Source organism: Theropithecus gelada, chromosome 11, assembly GCF_003255815.1.
Source record: "Theropithecus gelada isolate Dixy chromosome 11, Tgel_1.0, whole genome shotgun sequence".
NCBI classification, from domain to species: domain Eukaryota; kingdom Metazoa; phylum Chordata; class Mammalia; order Primates; family Cercopithecidae; genus Theropithecus; species Theropithecus gelada.
In genome coordinates this window covers 98,869,694-98,885,934 of record NC_037679.1, presented here as the reverse complement: position 1 = coordinate 98,885,934, position 16,241 = coordinate 98,869,694, and the positions used below count along the sequence as shown (strand labels likewise).

General features: G+C 48.5%; 1 protein-coding gene across 1 annotated transcript in view; it reads right to left on the bottom strand.

The window, feature by feature from the left end:
* Positions 1 to 16,241, bottom strand: part of ANO2 (anoctamin 2) — a 364,008-nt gene that overhangs the window by 217,833 nt on the left and 129,934 nt on the right. Inside the window, exon 9 of the mRNA XM_025401723.1 lies at positions 15,821 to 15,885. Within this exon, the coding sequence (XP_025257508.1) occupies positions 15,821 to 15,885 (65 nt within the window). The remainder of the gene's footprint in view (positions 1 to 15,820; positions 15,886 to 16,241) is intronic.

The window sequence follows — 16,241 nt, the reverse complement described above, 5'->3', positions numbered from 1 at the left end:
TAATTAGCTATGTGGTCCTGGGCTATAGAGTTTCCTTTCCTGCGCCTTGCCTTCCTCATCTGAGGTTTCCTTCTCAAGAAGCTATCATTCTTCTCCCACTCTGGAACCCCTTCTCCCACTAGGGGTCCAGCCTATGCCCCACATCCACAAGGCCCTGCTTTGCACTGGCTATGACCTACTTCTGGGAAAAGTAACTACGGGCAACTTTTCCTATCCCTCAAATAACATCCTTAAAGCTTTACCTTACCACTTTTCTACTTAAAATCCTTCTACATCACTTTAGCTGAGTAGCCACAATCTCACAATCTGACCTTGCCTGCCTCTCCTGCCTCACATCCCACCCTAAACTCATGCACACTCTTCATTCCAGCCACAGTCAGCTACTTGTAACCCCTCAACAATTGTGCTTTTTCAACCTTTCATGCCTTAATTCATGCTATTCCCCCCATCTGGAATGTCCATCCCCCTCTCTATACCCAACTCATAGCAATTCATTATTCAAAACAGCTCAGCATTGAACCTTCCAGGAGGCCTTCTCTGATGGATTCAGAAGCCCTTCTTGTGTGTGTCCAAGAGCCACACTACATATTGTGTCTCACCATTCATCAGGCTGTTGGCTGACTTATTAATCATCTTTTCCAACTTGACTATAAGCTCCTTGAGGGCCAGGATGTTTTGTTACCACTGTCTGAGCTGGTTCCTGCCACAGTGTAGGTGTTTGTTGAATCATTGAGTAGACTGAAATGATAAGTGAGTTAATGAGTGAGCCAGCTATGCCACAGGGGTGGCTGCTTACTTCCTGCACTGGAGGGGCCAATCCAGGCAAACTTAAGTCCCCATCAAAGCATCCTGAGCTCAGGCTTGGCCTCTTGGACTCTGCCGCAAAGCAAAGGTCTAAATGCCAGAGACTTCCCCGATGTGACTCCCTGGGCCTGTCACTGAGTTCTCTACCCTCTTTCTAAACCTTCTCCCAGAGCAGGACAAATTAAATGAAAGAAGGGCTGGGAAGTCTCCCCTCACTGCCTTACAACCAAGGAGGAGCCACACTACCCAGATGTGCTGTTCAAGACAAGTGCTCTGGTCCCTGGAATGCAAGAAGTCAGAGAAGCCTCCTGGAAAAACATCAATTGGAAAAATCCACCGCCAACCAGCTCTTCACCAGTCCTCTCCCCTGCCGAGTTTGCTCATTGCTTGAAGTCTGCAACTCACCAGTTGTTTATGTTCCTAACCCCGAGTTCAGGGGCATCTGCAATTTAATTTGAGCCACGGATATACAGGGCTGCTCTCTGCTGGAGTTGCAAGAGTATAAACAACCTTCCAGGCTGAACTCTGCATGGCATTCCCCAGCTCCACCCCTGCCCTGGACCGATAAATACCATCTATCACTTTCTAAGATCATCTCCAGCAGGCCCAGACCAGTAACTTGTCCCCAAGGCTGGAAGATGTCACTTGAAGTGAATGGAAAGAGAGTAGCTGGGATGGATTGGTAAAGATAGGGGATGAGAGGGAAAAGGGGTGAAGGCTTAGGGTTATTGGAGGAGAGAGGAGGAAAAAATTCAAGAGGACCAGCGAGAGGCTTAGAGGGAGAAACACGCAGCTATAAAGCCTGGGGATAAATCCTCGGGGGATACTGGGGGACAGCAAGGAGGAGTCACAGCATTGGGCATGTTCCCAGCTCATTCGCCACGGGAAGCCCACGTCTCATCCTTCTTCACTGCTCACTGGCCCTGCCAGCCCATGCTGGAGGTTACTGTCACTTCTCACAGACAGAGCACCCCATATTAAATCCATCACTCACTGTCCACCTATAGGCAACACACCATTGGTTTATGTCACTGGTTGTGCAGATAACAGCTCCAGTTACCATGAAGAGAAAATATTGAAGGCAGCATCCAATGGCAACAAGACAAGGGAGCCCTTCCAGTCCTTTTGTATACACACACACACACACACACACACACACAGTTCCCATGCACCACCCCCACGGGACAACTCAAAGCCATTTGGAGCAGCAGTTCCCAGGCTGGGCCCCTGGGCCTTCCCAGAGAGTATCTTGGCCTTCATGCCAGGTCCCCTTGCCATGCAGCTGCCATCTACCCTCCAGGCCAGCAGCCCCTGAGATGCCACGCAGACTTTTCCAGTCATCGTCCAGAGCTCCTTAAGTGCCCCTGATACACACCATGTGTCCCAACAGGAAAACACATACTCATCAACTCGACAAAACGCTCCAGATGTGATCAAAGCCAGAGAGGCAAAGAAAACAGAGATGGGGGTGTTCAGGAAGGGGGAGAGGCTGGGGGAGAGGAAGGCAGAAATCCAGGAACTTGATTGAGGGGACAGGGGGCAGTGCCCCTGGGGTGGTGCTTCCAATGGATGAAGTCTGCAACGAGGTCCAGACTCTTTGATTCCAATCCCTGGTTCAACTTGGCCTCCCTATGAGATCCTAGGCCCTGCCCCCAGACCAGCTTCAGGATTGAGATTCCATCTCTGAAGGACCGTAGAAAGTTAGTCCTGGAAGGAATGCACTAGAGCACCTGGTCTACCCTTCCTTTTTAGGTGAGGAAGGCGATGTATAATTAGACCTACCTGGAGTGTCATGCGCCACCTCTGACTCCACACATTCTTCTAACTTCTGGGTCAGTAGTGTCTGTATTAAACTTCAGTGGGTTACAGTGGCACACATTAAAGGCCCTTCATTTGAAAGTGGCCTCAGACACGATATCCCTGTCCCCTTGCCTCCTTAGCTCTAGTAGAGGATTTCAGTCCCTTATAGAGTGAGAAGACGAGCCTGGGTGGGTTTTAAGACCCCTCCCAGACCTAAAATTCCTAAGCCTTCAAGATCTATGGCAAGCCCCCCTCACTTAAGGAAACAGGTCTGTTTTGCTCCAAAACCTCCTAGAGTCCCTTTGCCATCACAGCTGCACATCCAATCATATTCTCCGCCTCCCCACCACCTCCCCGGGAGTTGTCTGCATGTCTCATCAACACAGTGCTCTTCCCTTAAAGTGGAGCAAAGCAGTTAAGATAATAGGCTCTGGTGTCAAACTGATTGGGATTTGGGGCAAGTGACTTGTCTACTCGGTGTCTCATCTTGAAAATGATGGGGACGAGGATTGTGCCAAGTTCCGTAGAGTCACCATGACGATTCAGTTAGATCATGCACACAAAGGGCATGGTAAACTGGCCCTTGATGAGTACAGGCTGAGTGATATATTCACAGCAGTCATTCACATTCCCATTAATGCAACCACCATGGGTGAGCAGGGAGAGATGCCTCATGTCCGCTGGAGCACAACCTGGTGAGACCATAGGTTACTTATGATGTCAGGGGGATGAGGAGAAGAAGAGACAAGAGGCTCTGGGCTCAGAGTCACGACAGCCAGGCTGCCCACAAGTCCTTCTGCAAGACAAAGGGCATGTAGGAGGAAACCATCCTGTTAGACACAAAAACCACAATCCCAGTTCCTTTCTGGTGCCCCAACCAGAAGCAAACCCCTGATCCTTCAACTGATGACAACGGGCCATGCCAGCACCACCCACACACAGGCACCCACATAAGCCAAAGGTTTCAATGATGTACCCTTTCCTTGGGGTACAGTCCAAAATCCCTAACCAGCCCAAAAGCTCCTCCATGATCTGGCTCCCCACAAGTACCTCCACTACAGAGCTGAAGCTCCAGCATCCCAGTGCCCTCCCCCAGCAGTGGGGCTATACATGGTGGAGAAGCCAGACTCAGGAGTTCAGATCCTACCTCTCTCACTAACCATGTGACTTTGGGCCACTTAATAATCTCTTTGTGCTTCAATTTCCTCTTCTGTAGAAGGAAGATGATAGTATCTATCTTGACGGGGTGTTGTGAGTTAGCAAATGCGAAGGGGTAGAACAGTGCCTGCCACACAGCAAGCATCTAACTGTTAGCTGTTGTCATTATTTCCCTCATCTTTGCCCGGATCATTTTTGTTTTGACCCATCCGGCAAATCTTATTAGTTTAAATGTCACTTCCTCAGGGAGATCTCCAATTAGGTTGGATGGCCTTACATCTCTACTCCCATTACACTTCTATCCTCCTCTCTAGTAATCTGTGTCACGCTTCTGATTAACTATGCACTGTCTCCCCCGCTAGGTCATAAGCTCTGTTGAGGCCAGACCCAGCTGGACCATGGGTCCAGATGTGCCTGAGACAGTCCTGCCTTTTACCTGTTGTTGCAGTGTGGCAGACTGGATTTGTGTCAGTAAATATGAACTCCTATACTAGCCTTCCCGGTTCCATGGATTTGTGCTTGGCCACATGACTTGCTTTGGCCAATGGAATGCGAGCAAATGTGAGATGTCAGCAGGTACCGCAAGAAGTCCTTCACATTTTCATTCTTTCTGTGCTCGGTTGATTCTCTGTGAGCAGAATGTGTCCCAGAAGCCGTTGATCTAAGCAAAATGTGCAGACCTGGGGCAAACTAAACACAATGCACAGCCCAGAGCCAGGCCCAACTAACCCTCAGCCTGAAACAGAGCTTTCCCATTCAACCCAAAGACACATGAACACAATACAGAAATGACCTTTGTTATAAGCTACTGACCCTGGGATCGTTTGTTATGCAACATTAATGTAATAATAGTTGACTAGTACACACCAATCATTATTAATAGCTCTCACTTTCACTCCAAAAAGTGTACCCAGTAAGATGGTAAATTATCTAACTGTCCACCATCAGTCCATATCTATCTTGTTCATCACTTTAACTCCAGCACTTAGTACAGTGCCTGGCACAGAGAAGGTGCTCCATGAATAGACCGGATTAAGTTGAACTGAATTATATGTTTGTTTTTTGTTTTTGTTTTTGTTTTTGGAGATGGGGTCTCGCTCTGTCACCCAGGCTGGAATGCAGTGTCTCAATCTTGGCTCACTACAACCTCTGCCTCCAGGGTTCAAGCGACTCTCCTGCCTCAGGCGCCTGAGTAGCTAGGATTACAGGTGCTCGCCACCACACCCAGCTAATTTTTGTATTTTTAGTAGAGACAGGGTTCGCCATGTTGGCCAGGCTGGTCTTGAATTCCTGACCTCAGGTGATCCGCCCACCTCAGCCTCTCAAAGTGCTGGGATTACAGGCGTGAGCCACCGTGCCCGGCCTGAAGTACATGTTTCTTAAATCTCTTTCCTAAAACATCAAGTCTTTGTCCCACCTGGATGCTGAGAGGTCTAGAGTCTGGGGGCTCTGCCTTCTTTTTCTTTTGTGTCATCCCCATAAAGATGCGCCTGATGCTGCTAGCTGGCTGCCACAGCATGGGAGACCTAACCTTCTTAATCCACAGAAGTCAAAAGAGCTAGTATTTCTAAAAGGAATGTCATCTCATGGGACTGGACAAAGAAGGGATCACTGCAGGATGAACAAAAGGAGAGGGACTGAAGCACAGTCAGAGAGATCTACGCGAGGCACCAGCTGAGGCTTTCAGGAGATGCAGGGCCTCTGAGTAGGGCAGGGACACCCTTAATACACGGCTGATTCGCTTCTCTCTGCCATGCAGCTTGCCTTCCTGCCCCAGGGCTGAGGACTGGGCAGAATGTCAGCCTAAGGAATTGCTGCCATTTTGTTACAGTTGATGACAGCTGGAAATTACACCATTGCCCTCATCCAGACTAAAATGTTCAAATGAAAAGTTAAAAATCCCAGTCCTCCGATCCCCTGTCTCTCTTGACTAGGTTCAGTTGAATATGGACTGTATGAAAGAAACCAATGAGGCTGAGCCTACAGCTCTGAGGGTTTCCCGAGTCCTTACTGCAGGCTGAGTGGCTAAGGCTGAGCTCCCCAATCTCTTCACGGCTAAGCCAATCAATTTGCCAGAGGCAGGCAGTAATTCCTGGCAGCTACCCAACAGTCAACATCTTTGAATACCTTGAGATAATCCCAAGAAGGTACTAGAAGATAGCAGTCTCCCAGGCAGGGATCTTGAAGGTTTGTGTATTTTTTTTTTTTTTTTCCTTTCTTATGTTTGTGACTTCCAGACCCACAAAATGCTGTGGTTTTCTGTTTCTAAAACAGAGGCATGTGCCTGTACAAAAAGCCTGGGCATGCCGGGCTAATTAAATTTAGCTATCTTGAGGCGGTTGTTGTAACGTGTGTTCCGCTGATGTTATTCAATGTGTTAAGACGTTTTCTGTTTATGTTGGTTACATAGCCATGTGGTGTGGGTGGAGAACATCACTCCAGGGAATACGATTAGCAGGACTGAGGCGCTCAGGGGTTCCAGGAACATGTGGTCCAACAGTGGCTCCCGGGATCAAACAGTTGAGCCGTGTCCCTGGTAACTCACCCGACGCCAGTCCCCTTGTTCCTTCTAAGGCAAGATCAGTCCCTCAGGTCTACCTGAGGTCTTGATTCCCACAGACAGAACTGCACCTGCCATCATGCAGGCTAGAGATTTTGTAGAAGAGACGCAACTATAGGGAGAGGAACTTCAACGGGTCTGAAGGGGCTGAATGACTTGCCCAGAGACTGCCCAGGAGAGATGAGGGAAGAACTGAAACTCCTTGTGCCTACTCTTACCTGTCCAGCTGGGAATACAATGAGACATGAAAGCCTTCCTTAAGCCCTCTGTTTTTCCACCTGCCTAAATTCCAGAGAAACCACCTGAGATCCTCTCCTGAAATTCCCCTACCATCATGTCCCCTGTCTAGCTCAGCCCCAGTGCTTTCTTCTCATTCTTCTGCCTTAGCCCCTTCTCAAGTCTCTTACCTCAATATCTCCTGACCAAGAACGCTTAAATCCCAATCTTGTAAATCCCCCAACCATATTTCTTCTCTCCTTCAAATCTCTGATTTCTGCTTAAAACTCACCTATCTCATACATCTCATTTTTGTGTGATCTGCTACCCTGAAGCCAGTTACTAAGTCCTTCAAAGCCTCTATCTTGCCCAGCACTGCTACACACAGCTTTGTGTATTAGTTACCGTTGGAAGCTACTTGACAGCTCTGTGACCTACCCGAGAAGTTTTCTTTTGTGAGTACCTTGTGTCCCATCAGTACCCTTCAAGATCCCATTTTCCCCCTTCTTTGAGGCTTCAATACCACACCCAGTACAAAGCTCTGCATTCAGCAGATCCTGATGCAGGGACTGACTGTTGCGCTGTTAACAGACTCAGAGCTCTATTTTTAAGAAAAATATATGATAGGGTGGATTTTTCATGACCTCCCCAAACAAGCAAGGGGGGCAAAAATACAGCTCTTCATAGTGAGGGCCCCCTGCTGTAGCATCCTCACTCTGGTCCCAGTGCTGAGGCCCCTTGAACTTCAGAAACATCATTTCACCCTCACTGGGAAGCAGAAACAGACATTTCCAGCACAAAAGCAGGCCCTCTAAAAGTTCCGCCACTCGACAGAAGCCAGATTCCAGGATGAACCGTGGAAGCGGCTTACTTGTGCACAGTGCTAACTTGCTTGGGTGTCTGGTTGCCGAAGCTGCAACTGAGACAAAGCAGTAAATTAGAATTGGGAACAGAAGCTACTCAGTTGACAAAAGCAAGAAGTGACAGCTGACAATCTGACAACATGGAAGGAGTCAGAAAAAAAAAAAAAAGATCATAAAAAAATAGAAATGAAAAATCAAAAACATGGCATTCTGGGGTTGCTGAACAGAGGCCCTGAGAGTGAGACGTTACTCACGCTAGGCACAAAGAGGGATGTACATAACGATGGCCCCATTATAAGCCAAGGTCGACTACCGTCAGCATGCGGCCCATACCAGAAGACCACGCTACGGTTTTTCCCTGGGAGATGGGTTATCAAAGGGATTAACACCAGAGGGCTGGAAACCCAGCTGGCCTGAAATCCGCTGAATGGAAACTCTGTGGCACCTTCAGCTACAGAGTACTGTGAAAAAACTAAAAGTTTCTAGAGTTAGACAGGCCTGGGTTTGAATTCCAGATGAGCTTGCTCTGTGGCTTTGGGCAGCCTTTACTTCACTGACCTCAGTATCCTTGCCTGTGAAATGAAGATAACAGTACCCACTTCACAAGGTTGCTGTGGGGCACAGAGGTCACAGGCAGAAAATGCATACAGTGTATTGATTTACAGTCATACAATATGATTATACAATATTTGTCAAAGCTCTTAAGCTAAGGAAGCATATGATAGTCCACCACTTTAATGAATATTATAATTTCCCCCACAGGGAGTCAATAAATTTTTATTGATTTAACGAGACCTACAGCCATCATCACAGTAGTTGTACAGCTCTTCATCTGAATCCTCACAGTAATACTGTGGGCAGGTAGCACAGGTGCTATCATCCCTATTTCATAGCTGAGAAAATTGAGGCTCAAGAGAGAATGACTTGCCCAAATATTACATCAACTGGAAACAAATCTGGAGGTAAAACTGAGTTCTTTTCTCTCTTAACTCACTGTTCCTGGTCTAAAGGAATGTCCCTGGGCAGGTACGTCAGGGTTTTATAAACACATACACAGGCACACTATCCATCATTTGACTGTCAGCCTCACTCCTTCTCCATTTTGTTCCAAGATAGGGAACTCTTACTTGTTTAAGTCCAACATTATAAAGATGCCTCTCCAAATCCTTGATCACATTACTTTTCCGTCTGTGACACAGTCCCAGCCTGGTTATGTTTTCTTTAGGTGTGATGACCTAAGTCAGACACATGTGAGGTTTTACCATGATTTGGTAAATCACTGAGTGATGCAATCCTAGTTTGGTTTTCAAAAGTATTCTGAGAATTCAAGGGATCTACGGTGCTGCATCACATCACAGTGATGTTTCTAGAAAGAGTTACAATCATCCCCAAAGATCTCTGCCTGATGCAGAGCTGATACCTCTGAGCCTATCATCACAAATGGCTAGTCGAGGGCCAACTTTCCCTCGTGATCTTTTCCATATGATGTTTTCCTACAGCCTCACAGCTACCTTCTATAAATTTTCTCCATCAGCCTCCAGAAAACCCAGTGGTCATCGGCAAGCATGGACATTTCACTTTGAACTCAAGCTCCCTGAGGGTGGGGTCATGCTTACATCATCTCCGTATCCCCAGGATCAGTGTCTGATAGTGCAAAATATGTGTTGGCTTAACTGCTTCAGCGAGGTGTATGTAAGGCTCCTCCTCTTCCTACTTTCACCACCAGTGAGTCCCAAGAAAGACGATCACAATGATAAGTCTGTGTGGGGAACACATGTTGATATGAAAATGCAGAAAGGCCTAGGAGTATATGGGGTGTGGGAAAGAAAGCTTAGATATACGAGCACTGTTGTGAACACAATAGTTATTTTCAAATATTTAATGGGTTGGCCTATACAACAGGGTACACTTGTTCTGTGCAGCTCCAGGAAGCAGAACTAAGACCAATATTAGGGAAAACAGCAGAGTTTTCCTTCTAGTTCATGACTTCCTAGGGGCTAGAAATGCCCAACAGAGAAACAAACTGTCCCAGAGGTAAGGTGCTCCCTATTCCAAGAAAAATCAAGCAGAGGCTGGGCATTTGCTAGATGAATATGCTGCAAGAAAAATTCTTCATTCCTTCCTTCCAGGGCCAGGTATCCAACTGTCTGACCTCTAAGCTTCATTTGTCTCTGTGACGCTATGGTTTGTTCCTAGAGGTTCTGGATAATTGAAAGCTTATTGTACAATAGGGCCAAGATAGCACAAATACATAGCTTATCATATTTTTCAGACTAATATCAGTTTTTCCTCCCTGGGGAATGACATAAGCTGATCCAGGAGGCAATGAGCTGATGCCAGACAGCTCCTTCCTTCCCCAGCTCTGCCCTGGAATTCCAGGTGGCCACGGGGAACTTGTGGAGCCTCCTGGTGCCTTGGGATCCACCATCTGTATCATGTGGCTGATATGACAGGAAGAAGGATGAAAAGTTTAAAACAGGAGCCACCATCTCTGGAAGGCTGTTGTGAGGCTAGACAGCCACCCTCAGAAGACCAACACAGTCATTAGCTGCCACCTTGAACTGGAGCTGGTAGCATTGTACTCCAGCTCCTGTTTCCATGGTCAACCACAAGACCAACAGCCTTCCTTCTGAAAGGGTACAATTGGAGGAGAGTAGCACTCCGTGGAGGAAATGAGAGAAAGGAGACTGTAGCAGAGCCTTTCCACAGTTTGATGGGATTAACAGCATAACTTATATCCTGATCTATAAAATGGACCAGAATGTAACAGCACAGAACATAATCATCCTTGTTTCTGCTTCACCTCAACCAGCTGCTGCTGCTTTTTTCTGTCTGCCTTCTCTCACACCCTCAGAGGTAAAGGAAGAATAGTCTTCAAGCCTATGAGGTATTATTTCCTTCTAGACTGCAAAATGTTTTCTAGCTAAACCCAACCCCCAAGTGATAAGACGCGTGCAAATGCCATAGTGCTGATTCCACGTGTCATCTCTCCTTAGCTTCCCTTCATGCATCCAGCCTCATTTCCTTCCAACCCTGGATTCCCTGCTAATTCGTGGGGCAGAGCAAGGGACTTGGGCCAGGTTGGCAGGGAATCCTTACAGACAAGGTCTGCAAGCCAAGTTCTTGATCTCACCACTCCCAATCAACAATGAGGAAGGATCTGGCTTTGAGTCAATGTGATTTTCAGTCATTAATATTAGGCTAAACTATAAATCCTTATACAGGGCAGTCCAGGCTAGTGATAGACACACTCTTTCACCTCAGTCGTCCTTCAGAAAACAACATTTCTGATTCAAGGGCCACTTCTTCCAGGAAGTCTTGTCTTACTCCTCTGGCAGCAATTACTCTTCAAACGTGATCCCATACTGATAGGTTTGAACATTATTATAGTCCTGAGAGCCCTCACTGAATCCTGTCCTGCACACATCTGTCTCCCTACATAACTCCTAGATCTTAAAGGCCACAAGCTCTCCCTTCATCGTCGTTGTCCCTCCCCATACTGCCAAGCAAAGAGACTTGCTCACTGTAAGCATCAGTGAATGTGTGTTGTGTTGAGCGGAATTGCCTCTGTCAATCCCAATGAAAAATCAAGGAGAAAGCAGCAGGACTAAGGAAATAAGTAATCACGGATTGATCAACGTTTTTCTCTCTCCATTCCCTCCTCTAACCCAGCTGTGGCCTGGCCAGTCCTTCCCCAACCTGGCCTGCTGAGAAGCCTCCTAAGAACACAGCCTCCTCGGTCTCCCTCCAGGGGGCGCTCAGATGGATCACAGTTCAGGAGGGTGGCAGCGGAGCCCAGAGACAAGGAGGGATGGATCAAACCACACAGTCTCTGGCAGCAGTGCTGGGGAACCCTGGCAAGGACAGTGACCTGTGCCTTGCAGTAGGAGGGAGATCCCATTCCTGGCATGTCAGGCTAGAGCGGGCTGGTAGAGATGTGTAGTAAGGTTGGGGCATAGTGCCATCCCAGGGCTCCTGAAATGGTAACCCCATAGAGATCACTCTCAGATCCTCATGGAAGCTGTTCCATATCTCAAGGCTCCAAGCTGGGCCATTTCTGAGAGAACTCCAGAGGTTCCACATGTGTGGGCTTCATGCCCAGAGCCTGACTTTAAGTGCAGGAAGCCTCACTCATGAAGTGAGCACCCCTGGAACAGGTGGGAGTGAGTCAGGACCATTACCCCTCTTCAGACTACAGGCCTAGTTTGGTACAGTGAAGCTCCCCATGCATTATCCCCTTGGTGAACTCCCACAAGTCAACAGATTGCAATCCCTCTGAGCTGAGTACAGTTCTAGAATCCTCTCTTTCCCATGCTGTCACAGGCAGGCAGCGGCACCTGCTTTAGAATAAACTTTTTGGACATAAGTTTCAGCAGAGTATAGTCAGAAGAGAAATCAAACTCAGAAGATGCTTCAGACCTACGGTTTTGTCTCATTCATATCAAAACGTCCAAGCTAAGAAAATCAGCCTGGGAGCAGATATTAATTTTAGTAAAAAGATAGATTATGGCCCTGACTAGTACTGGATCGGACCTGTACAAATCCAAAAGCCCTCCAGTCCCCAAGTTTTCCCAGAAAATAAGGGCTGTTTTCCTCCTGGGTTTTAGGGCATTGAACCAGCGAAGTGCAGGCAGAAATGTCCTCTTCCAGCTGTGAGGACCCTCTTCCAGCTCCCTAAAGGACTAGAAGAGCCATTTCGGTCTAGCTCAGCATCATTCCTTATATTATCAGTCACAAGCCATGTTTCTGCCAGGGCACAAGTGCTGCTGGCTGGAAGTACCCAGGAGGTCTTCTGGATTGGGGTGCACTCGCTCATCAAGGTTCCTGCTGGATACCTCCCTAGGGAACTTTCCAGAGAGCTCTCCACACACTCACACACACTCACACTTACACACAATCCTCATTCATACACACTTTATGCACACACTCACACTCTCACACTGACAATCATGAACACACTCATACCCACTCACACACACACTCACACACTCATTCACACACTCACACACACCCAACTTACACACAATCCTCATTCATACACACTTTATGCACACACTCACATACACTCACACTCTCACACTGACACACACTCATGAACACACTCATACCCACTCACACACATACACTCACACACATACACTCACACACTCACACTCATTCACACACACACATACACTCACACACTCATTCACACGCTCACACACACTCGCACACACATCTACACAAGCATGCACATACACATTCCACACGCTCACATACACTCACCCGCTCACATTCACTCATGCACGCTCACACACATCCTCACATACACACACTCTCCCAGACACAAGTATTCTCCGGCACACACACACTCTCACACGCACACACTCACATTCACTCACACACACACCCACTCCTGTACATACACAAACAAGACACAGAGACACTCTCACACTAACACATTCTCACACTCACACACACTCTCATACTGGCTCACTCACACTCAGGCCTGCAGGCCCCTGGTCTCCAGAGCAGAGGCAGAATCAGGAGGAGAGCCCTATGGGGCTGGAGGCCATCAGCAGTCTCACAGTGCAGCCTGCTGGGCACAAATGACGCTGCAGCCGGGTGGAGGCAGGGGCCAGGGGTGCAGGGAAGGGCATCTTGCTTCCCCTCTGTCGACTTTCAACATCCAGGAATGGTGTCTCAAACCCCAAGACTCAAAATGAGGCCTGAAGGCCTGCGGAAGGGGAAGGAGAGCTAGTCCCGGGGCCTTCCACATACAAACAGGTCTCCCGCCCCATGAGCTCTCAATGGCTCACACAGAGGTTTTAGAATCTTCCAAACAATTGGCACAGAGGAGGAGCACCAGGGCTCCAGAGGAGGAACAGAAGCTTGGCGCTAAAAATGAGGAGCTGAATACCCAAAGAAATGGGTGGGAAAGACCTTGGCCAGGCCTGTGCATGAATTATCATGTTCCGCCTGTGCCAAGATTCCCCTGCTCCGTCACTCTTCCAGCACAGACCATATGAGGGCAACTTCTCTGTGAGGCACACGGAGGGTGCCATGCATGGCAGTAACTAGTCATGGAGCAAAACTGCCATGGTGTGGGGCCTGGGATGGCTCAAGAAGGGAGCCACAGGCTGGACTCTGCAGGCAGGTGGGCCCCGACAGGAGGTGGCAGGAATAATGGAGAGGAAGTGGCAAAAGAGAGAAATGGTGCCAAAGAAGAATCCCCAAGACTCAGAGTTAGATTGGGAAGTGGGAAGTGTGAGTGAGGCCAGTCAGGGATTACTGAGGTCTCAGATTGTGTCATCATGAAGAGGAGGAAGGAGAGGACTTGGACAGAATCGGGGAAAGCAAGTTAGGACCATTTGGTAAAGGAGGATAAATTGAGGATTTTGGTGTGGAGCTCACCGAGTGTCAATAGCTGCTCCCTGCACGCTCCAGCCCACATTTCTCTCTATAAGTTTTCCAGGTACTTGCCCACCTCTGCTCCTAGCGTCCCCCACCACCATCCCTTCCATCACTTCTCTTTCCAGCAGTTTCTTGAGGTCAGAGAGTTCCTTATGCCACTGGGATGACAACCACCACCACCATCTGCCTTGGCTCCCCACACACATGCTGCTCAGCGTCCCTTCTCCTGAGGTTCCTTCCTCCTCTCCCTCCTGACCAAGCCTTGGCCTTGCCCAGGGGCCGTGGGAGTGTTCCGGGCCTTCTGATCTGTGAGGAGCTGTAGACAGCCTCCGGCCCTGCTCCAGCACACTGTGCCCTGTCTAGACAGATTTGAGCTCTCCATCCTCAGGAAGCGCCAGGCCCCAGAGCAGGGCTCCCCTCCAAAGGCAATACTTCCCCTGCAGGTGAGGCTGCCTTGGTGGCCAAAACCGAGTGCATATTGGAGCCATTTCCCACTCAGCTGGCGGCGAGTCACCTGAAGTCTCTGGGGGAAAAGACAGGGCTCTCTGGTAGGGAGAATTTTTATTTTTTAATCATACTTTTAAAACAACGGATGAGTAGTTGGAGAAAACAGGCGACACAGTGGGTGGCCACTTGAGATCCAGAGAGAAAGATCAAAGCCCACCAAGAATGGAATGATCAGCCTTGGTGTGGCCCAGAGAACAGTCTAGGTGGCCCATGCCACATGAAAGGCAGCCAGGGGACGGGAGACGGGGTGAAGGAGCCTCGGTCACAGGCCCCGCATGTCCCTGCTCCCCCATCCAAGACCTTGGTTCATAGTCCTCAGCTGGAACAAACACCTGCTTCCAAGAGACATCCAACCAAGCTCTGTCCGCTGGGAGGGCCGCTGCATCTCTGTGTAGGAGGTGAGCTGCCCAAACTCTGGCCTCCATGAGGCTTTCTCTTTCCAAGAAGAAGCTGGAATTCCTCCCTCTAGACTCGATTCTCCTGGCTGCTGCCTCTCTCACAATCCCAGCCCAGGGCAGCCAGCCAGGAACATGCTCTATTCTCGGACTGACTAATTAGCTCATTAGGTGACTGCAGGGCAGTGAGTCCACCATGTTCACCATGGCGCAGCCCCCTCCTGCAGGCTCCAACGGCCCATCTTTTCCAAATGAGCACATTCTACCATGTGAACCCACAGATCCCTCAGCTTCGCCTCCCAAGTTAGGACAACCAGGACCCTGAAGATCAAAGAGGAATTGGGACTTGCCCAAAGAAATGGTAGCACTTAGTGGCCAGGCCCAGACCAGAACTCACGTCTCCAAACTCAGCCCAGTGCTTTCACACAGTGCCGCAGCCCAACATTCCAGTCAGAAGACTGAGTTTCCAGAGCCCTGAACCCATTTTAAAGTAGTCAGACCTATGGCATTCCAGCAAGTTCTTTCAAAGGACTTTTCACTCATGTTCAACAGAAGCTGGGGAAATGTCCAAGATGCCAGAAAACAGGACATCATTCTGTGACAACAAGGAAGGGAGGAATCCCAGGGCCCAGTTTCTCTTCCCTTCTAATTTGGAAAAGCCATAAGAAGTCCACATTCTGTCAGGCCAGCCAGCATACTCCCAATGTGATTTGCCAAATCCACCCTTTCCTGGATCAACACTGGCACTTGGGCATAACCCAAGAATCAGCTTCATCCAGGTTCTTCTCTAGACAAGACTAAGGAAAAGAAATGAGACAGCTCCATGCACCCCTCCCAAAGAACAGACAGGAACAGAGACCACAGTGTTGAAGACCTCAAGGTGGAGGTCATGGTCTATCAATCTACAGGATCTTTTGTGCCACACAGACTCCATGTCCTTCCCGTGTCCCTCCCATGTCCCCAGCTGCTTCCCCACCCATGGGACACAGACGAGGGGATCATAGAAGCTAGAAAAGAAGATCCCTCCACGTGAGCAAAAGACTGCCAGAGTCAAAATGTTTATGATACATCTTTCAGGACTTGCATCTCCAGGATCCTTCCAAAAGTTCCCTACCACCTCTTACCTGATAAGGTCAATAGGTTGGAACTTATAGAACACTCCATAGCGCGCCCATTCTTGATATAGCAGCTAAACAAAGAAAATAAGGAAACAGGTTAGAGGTAGAGGTGGGAAACTTCACCTGATTTTGTCCATCCTAACAAGTCAGAATTTTACCCCCAAAGCCCAGCTTCTAAGAAATTCTCATGAGACATCCACGGGGAGATGTCCAGAATCAGGAGGCTACAGAAACTGGCTTCTCCTTCCCCAAACAATAGAGGTGAACTTTATCACACTCTGCGGCAGTCCTGCACCTGATGAGCAGAACCCCGTCTTCTTTATTCCTATATCTTGCCTAGTCCAGCAAAATGAGCCCTGATGGTCGTGATTCACTCATTTAACAAGTATTTAGTGACATCTCCTTATGTGCCAGGCACTGTCCCCAC